This window comes from Sorex fumeus, unplaced genomic scaffold (genome assembly GCF_029834395.1).
Source record: "Sorex fumeus unplaced genomic scaffold, SorFum_2.1 ptg000054l, whole genome shotgun sequence".
NCBI classification, from domain to species: Eukaryota; Metazoa; Chordata; class Mammalia; order Eulipotyphla; family Soricidae; genus Sorex; species Sorex fumeus.
Window position 1 is genome coordinate 26,394,130 of NW_026606111.1, and position 7,824 is coordinate 26,401,953.

The following is a 7,824-nucleotide window of genomic DNA, read 5'->3' on the forward strand; positions in this document are numbered from 1 at the left end:
CCAATTAAGAGATACAGAGTGGTCTAGGGGTAAAGGCAGCTCAGATAGAGAAGGGAGCACCAAATAAAGGGTATTGGGAAGATCCACCCAGGATGGGAGATGCATGCTGAAAGTAGACTATAGACTGAACATGATTGCCACTCAATGCCTCTTTTGCAAACCACAGCACCCAAAAGGAGAGAGAGAACAAAAGGGAGTGCCCTGCCACAGAGGCAGGGTGGGATGGGGGTATGGGAGTGTGGGGTGTGGGAGGGATACTGGGATTAGTGGTGGTGGAGAATGGGCACGAGTGGAGGGATGGGTACTCAATCATTGTATAACTGAAACACAAGCACAAAAATTTGTAAGTCTACAACTGTACCTCATGGTGTTTCACTAATAAAATTTTAAAGAAAAGAGAGAGAGAGAGAGACAGACAGACAGACAGAGTGGCAAAATGGATTCAGAGACAGAACCCAACATTCTGCTGCCTATAAGAAACTCATCTCAACAGTCAGAGCAAACACAGACTCAAAGTGAAAGGATGGAAAACAATCCTGCAAGCAAACAGCTCCCTCAAAAAAGCTGGGGTGGGGTGGCCATACTAGTAATCGACAACATAAATTTCAGGTTAAAAAAGATTAGAAGGGACAGCGAAGGCCATTTTCTATTTATCAAGGGATACGTACAACAGGAAGAAATCACACTCTTTAATGTATATGCACCTAATGAGGTAGAAAAGGAAAGAGAGAGGAAGAGAAAAAAAAGAGAGAATGAGAATGGGTTTGGTAAGAACATAACTTTCAAAGCAAGCAACATACTTTCGCTTGATGGAAATCAGCTGTAGCTAATAGCAAAAAAAAGTGTATCAGTCATCTCAAGGCCAATTAATATAGCTACATGGATTCTGTAGATGTTTTCTGGCACCAAATTCTTTAAAATATTATTTTTTAACAATATATTGTTACAAAGCCTAAAAATATCCAGGATTTTTTTTTCCTTCTGCTTCAAACTATATATTGATTCTACCTTACCAGGACTCACCCAAAGAAAAATTCTCAATCTCGGTCTAGAACGACAAATACTGCTAAGATGCTACTTTTCACCAATCATCTTTCTTGTCAAACATTTATTAGCAAATCTGAGCCAGGGATGTGGCTAAGTTGTAAAGCACCTGCTTCGACTAGGTGAGGCCGTGATTCCTAGTACCACAAAACAAAAAATATTTAGTAGCAAATTTTACTACTTATTTAGCTCTGTTTTTTAACTTGTCAAATTCAAACAGCAATTTTTATAACTCTCAGATTATGGATGTTAAGTAAACTTATTGGGGTCATCATCTCTTGATATATACATACTGTAAATCATTACTTTTTTAAAATTAATAAAATATTATCAATGACATCTCAAAAAAACTCGGGGGGGAGGATTACTAGTATAGGGCCAGAGAGAATACAGGTGTTAAGGTGCTTTCTTTGCACATGGCTGACCAGGATGTGATCCCTGGCACTGTATATGGTTCCCCAAGACCCACCAGGAGTGATCCCCGACTAAAGAGCAAGAAGTAAGTTCTGAGCACTGCTAGCGTGGCCTCTAAAATAAAGGGTAACAATAATCACTATACACCTTACAAAATGGAATGCTCTATTCAATTATTTGGTCATAAATGTGTACAACTTTCTATATGGAATTATACAAAATGTGTAATTTTTAATATTTTTTGTCTTTGGGGTCATTATACACAGTGTCACTTAGGCACTACTCCAGCTCAGTTCTTGGGGATTGCTCAGTGGTTCTTAGGAGGCAATGTAGTGTCAGAACTGTACTATAATGACTGTTTAAAACACATGCACCCCTGCTTAAGATCTCTCTAGCCCAAAACATACAACTATTAAAACATTTTTTTAAGTCTACTTGGTTAGGGAACAGGGCGATGACTCAACAGGCATGAGCTTTATATTTGGGAGCCCCAGGTTGAATCCTCTGCACCACATGGCCTTCAAACACCCCACACACATACACAGGAGGGATCAAAAACAAACAAAAAATCTACTTGGCTAAGTACTGCATGATATAAGTTCTTTTTTAAAGCATAACTGCCTCAATGAAAGTATACAGGGCAGAGAGGCAGCTCAATGAGCTGAGTGAGTGCATGCATGCATGAAGGAGTCTGGGTTCAAATCCAGACACCTCAAGGCCCCCCTCATCACCATCAGGAATGACTCCTGAACACAAAGTCAGAAGTAGTTCCCAGCACCATCAGGTGTGGCCCTCCCCCAGGGATAAAAAAAAAAAGTGCTCTTTGGCCTTGAATATGAAGGGGACATAATCATTCTGGAAGCATCACAAGAAGACCTACACAAGAAGTGCATCACTGTGACTCCTTCAGAAACCAGGTTACAAGTGCGGCTACCCTGCCAAGCAGAAGAGAAAGTGTAAGTGAAGCGCTAAGATAAAACAAATACCATTAGAACTGGGCAAAAGAGGTACCTGGAAATTAATTGCATACTGCCAACACACGCACAGATTCCATAAGGGAACAATGTCTAAACCCAAACCCAAAAGAGTAGCTGTTGCAGTTTACAGTTCACATTAAGGATTTCAACTAACTATTAGCATGAAGAAATATTCTAGTTGAGAGAGAGAGAGAGAGAGAGAGAGAGAGAGAGAGAAAATTTCTATTTCAAGTAGGTTTCTTAGTGAGAAAAGTTCCTAAACTAACAAAAAAGTAGGTGACGGCAAACTATTAATTCAGAAAATATCTGCATGGAGAAAGAGGTAGCCTTTGAGTACCAATTATGTTTGAGTACCAATTATATTATTATGTACCAATCACTATGCTAAGGAGACTTATGTGTCGTATTTCCTTTAGTCCTGTGAGGTAGACACCCATTTCCAAAGCTATTTTACAAACGGGAAGTGGAACTTAGATTTTGTACCTGTCTTAATTCATAAATGACAAATCTATTCTGTGACTCAGGAGCTATCTCAGACCATAAGAACCAGTCTTTAACACTATCGCTTTACTCCCGTTTAAAAACACTGTCTCTTGGGCTGGAGAGATAGTGTAGCACGCAGGCTGCTTGCCTTGCAAATGGCAAACCCAGGTTTGACCCCTTATGATCCACAATCCCCACCAGGAGTGATCCCTCTTTGGAAAGCCAGAAGCAAGCCCCGAGAACCTTGAAAACTTAATGGCAAACCACAAACTTCATCAACAATTGCTGGACTTTTTCTTTAGCTTTCAATCTTTAATATGCCAAAATAATTCTAGAACATGAGCTTCCTAAACTTTTAAGCATTAGTCTCTATTGCATCTATCCATTAGAACAATTAAAAAAAAAACATTAATACTGTACCAATCACTTTCAAAAGCCCAGAGATGTAATCAAGTGACCCTATTAGTCTTAAACATCATTCTCAAACCAGAAGATAGATTAGGAAACTTGTATTCTAAGTGCCAACATCCATATAAAATTACTGTGAATTAAGAGTAATTTCAATCAGATCTTATAAAACTGAACTTTTTTTCTCAAGACCAGAATCAGAGCAACTATAAGATAGTTAAAAGGGTCCAAGCTATGGAATATAAAATGGTTTGCCATGTGCCAACAGCAAATATTAGGGGACAGGAAGAGCGGCAACAATTTTAAAAAGCAGTAATAAAATTACAAAAATTATTAATTTCACTGGCCATTTAAACTTAGTACAAACTAATTACCTCAAAAAACATATGCTGGGCTGGAAAGATGGCTCAACGTATTTGAGTTCAAGCTTTGCTTATGGGAGGCCCTGTTTGGGTCTGTAGTAACAAATGATCCCCAGAGCACGAAGCTAGTCAATAAGGTAGGACCTATTTCAAAAACATGAGGCCAGGGGGCTGGAGTGATAGTACAGGAAGTACTTGTCTGCCTTGCATGTGACCAACCCGGGTTCTATTCCCAGCATCCCATATGGTCCCCTGAACACCACCAGGAGTAATTCCTGAGTGCAGAGCCAAATAACCCCTGTGCATTGCTGGGTGTTACCCAAAAAGCAAAAAGCAAAAAAAAAAAAAAAAAAAAAAAAAAAAAGGCCAGAGTGATAGTTTGGCAGTTAAGGCACTTCCCTTGCACATGGCTGACCTAAGGCTCAATCCCAGGCACATGTGGTCCCCCAAGCCCACCAGGAGTAATCCCTGAGCACACCTTTCTTAGGTGTGACTCAAAAATACAAAACCAAAAAAAGTGAGCATATGCTGCTTTATTAAGACCCAGTATCTTACAATGTGGTATCCTGAGTTTAAGTTCAAACCATTAAGAACCTCAATTACATCTTCTTAGAAGGCACTTACACCATGGTCGTTAACACACTATGAACTGGCTTATACAAGAACACACACCAGCATGAGTATATACTGTTTATTCTGTAACTCATTACTCACTCTTAAAAATAATTAATTTCTTTAAAATGTACAGGGCTGAATAGACAGAATAGCTTGTAGGGTGCTTGCCTTCGATGCAGCTCACCTGGGTTTAATTCCTAGCACCCCATATGGTCTGGAGCGCACCAGGAATGATCCCTGAGCACAGAGCAAGGAGTAAACCCTGAGCAGAGGCGGGTGTGGCCAGAGGCGGGTGTGACCCAAAGCCTCCCACCCCACCCCCAAATAAAAATTCTTTAAATATAAAAGGTTTGGGGATAAGACTCAGCAGTAAAGCACATGCACTGCCTATCTGAGGAGTTAGTTTCATTCAACAACAATAAATAACACATTAAATAAAATACAATCAATCATATAATAATCCATTTACTTTTGCAGTGCTGGGATTGAACCCAAGGTCTCAGTTTTTTAAAGTTTATTTTCTATTATATTTCAGTGCTCGGAGCCACCAGTGCTAAACCCAGATCTCTCAGATCTCTTCATAATTTATTTTTAAGTATCACATTAGGAGCTGGAGAGATGGCATGGGTCAAAATGCATGCCGAACATTTAAGAGGCCCAGATTTGATCGCCAGTGTGGCAAGATGCTCCACAAGCACAGGTGGAAGCAGTCCTTAACACTTCTAGGTATGATCCAAACTGCCTCCCAGAAATAAAGTATCCCAACAGCTATTTAGGGAGACAGTATGAGATGGGATTTTTTTGGACGGGGGCCACACCCAGCAGTGCTCAAATGCTGCTTCTTGTGTGTGGTTCTTCGTGGTGCACAGTGAACCAAGTTAGGGACTGACCCTGGGCCTCCCTCATGCAAAGCTTACTTTCTCCCAAAGCCTATTTTTAAAATAATTAAATTACAAGGTAAGAGAGATAATAAGAGGTTACAGAGCTTGCCTTGAATCTAGCAGATCCTGGTTTAATACCTAGCACTGCATACGGTCACCTGAACTTGGACTGCCAAGAGTGAGTCCTGAGTATGGAGCCAGGAGTTGCTCACCAACACTGAGTGTGGCTCATCCCTCCTCCCCCAAATAAATAAAACAATTAAATTACCATATGGCTCCACTTAAGATCATCCACTCAGCAAAATGAACAGTTATTCAATGGAGGAAGTGTAGGCAGAAGATTTAGCTTCAGTGTATAACAGGAAGTACTAGCTATGGAAGTTTAGAAACAAATATTAAGTTCTATGTTAGCCTAAGAAATAAAGAAAAACATGCTGGAGAATAAAGGTAAAAGAGAAAGTTTTCATGACCTGTCTTCCAAGACAATCCAAAATCTGTCCTATAGTTAAAATGCAACTTTCATTTTTTCACTAGATTTACAAGCTGGATTTTTTTTGCTCCAAGTGTTTATTATACTTTACACATTCCTAAGGAGGCAAGAGTGTCCTGGAACATTATACAGTTCCATATCTTCAGGTCTGATGATTATTACCTTTTTTTTTCTTTTGGCAGCATTACGAAAAGCAAATAACCTTTAAAGTCCGGAAGTTTCACAACAATGGGAAAACAGTTAACACTACTGAACACTTCAAATGGTGAAGATGGGGCTGGGGAGCTGGCTCCAAGAACTAGTGTGGCAGAGTCCTCCCAACCCCCACCTGGAATGGCCGCCCAGAATCCCAGCAAGGAGTAGTCCCAGGGTCGCCAGCTGCCCCCCCACCAAAAAGGTAAGATGGTAAAATTTGTTTTTATCACATTAAAAAAAAAACGCATAAGTTAATGAGAAATCACTCCACTTCAATGTTAATAGTAACTCGTTATGTAAATTTTGATTACCGAGGCAACGTTCTTGTTATGCTTCCTTTTTAATAAAATAAACTTGCCGTTGTCTCTAACAGCTGGATTCGTCTTCACGTAATTAATTTTGGAAGACACACACTGCCGTACAGGCACAAGTTCTCCGAGCCTGAACTCGAGCGAAAAGTGAAGCACCCGTCTTCAATTAAGCATCTTTCAAATCATCTGAATTACTTATTGCCAACAAATACCGGTTAGGAAATTACAAGTGTTGTTTCTACTTCAGCTGATTCCTTCCATTCAGTGAAGTGCAAATCTCGAAGCGGAACAGAGAGTGCGAGGGTCTGGCAAAGGCAACGGGCTCTCGAGAACGCGGGGGTCGCTCGGGATTGTGAGGTCGGCAACCCCCCGCCCCCCACTTCTCTCCGTGGAGGGCTCCAGAGCGTGGCGCCCCGCAACGCAACCTCCCTCGACCCCCCTCCCCCCGCGGCTTCCGCGGTCCCAGCCCACCCAAAACCGAGAGGCTGCCTCCAGCTCCCTCCCGGCGGCCCGGGTCTCTCAGGCGAAGGGCCTCCAGAGCCAGCAGCTCGGCTTGACCGCCTCTGAGGGGAGGGTCTCCCGGGAAGCTTTAACTTTGCGCGAACCCCCTTTCCTCACACCGAGTGCCCGCAGAAAGCCTGTGTTCTGGAAACATCTACCATCTACCCCCCCACCCCCACCCCCGGCAACTCAAATGTCTTTTCTTTTTTTTTTTTTTTTTTCCCAGTTCAGCTGCCGGAGGGGGCCCGCGGCGCTCAACCTACGCCCTCTTCTTCGAGCACCTTCTCCAAGTGCCTACGCCGGGCTCCCTTGGCAGCGTCCTCCCCACTTTCGCCCTCCGTCTTCTCCCGCATCCATTCGAGCCCAGGGGCCAGAGGGGCCCTGCCCACCCCCACCCCCGCCGGTGGAGAGCGCCGCCCCACAGTCAGCCCGAGCAGGTCGGCGGCCCCCCCCCCCGGCGTGGGATGGGGTGGGGTGGGGTGGGGTGGGGTGGCGGGTGGGTGGGGGGAAGCCGCTCGTGGCGCGGCTGAGGGCGACCAGGCTGAGGAGAAAGTCAGCCTCACCTTGACCCTGATTTCGTAGGTGGTGAAGCGGCCCCGGCCGACCCCCACGGTCTGCGGGTTGCTCACATCGATCTCCAGGAAGTTGCTGGGAGGCCCGTAGGCGTCATTGAGGTTCTGGGGCTTAGTGATCAACCGTCGGGTGTCGGCCACGGTCTCCGCCATGTCGGTGCTTGCAGCCGCCGCTGCTGCCGCCGCCGCCGCCGCCGCCGCCGCGGGCTCCCTCCGCCCCCTCCGCGTTCCACCGCCGCAGCCGCCCGCCGCGGGGACACCGGGACTCGCGCGCCGCGCTCGCCTGGCGAACGAGCACGTCAGGCGGGCGTCAGACCCCGCCCGTGCGCGCGCGCCCAGCTCCTCCCCACGCCCCGCCGGCTTCCGTCTCTTGCTATTCCGGGCGGAAAAAAAAAAAAAAAAAAGCTGACTCGACACTACGCCGCGCCTCAGCCCCAGGGGGCCCGAGCGCCTGAGGCGGCCGAAGGGGAGCAGCGGGGCCCGGAGGGCTGAGGCCAGGCGGGTCACGGGATTTGTAGGCGCGGCGGGTTCTCGGCCGGAACTACAAGGCCCAGCATGCACCGCGCGAGCG

At 45.1% G+C, this 7,824-nt stretch overlaps 1 protein-coding gene across 1 annotated transcript in view; it reads right to left on the minus strand.

Moving 5' to 3' along the window:
- SNX3 (sorting nexin 3) overlaps positions 1 to 7,612 on the minus strand; it is a 48,479-nt gene extending 40,867 nt beyond the window's left edge. The window contains exon 1 of the mRNA XM_056125115.1: positions 7,245 to 7,612. Within this exon, the coding sequence (XP_055981090.1) occupies positions 7,245 to 7,406 (162 nt within the window). The 5' untranslated portion in view covers positions 7,407 to 7,612. The remainder of the gene's footprint in view (positions 1 to 7,244) is intronic.
- Between the last annotated feature and the right edge of the window lie 212 nt (positions 7,613 to 7,824).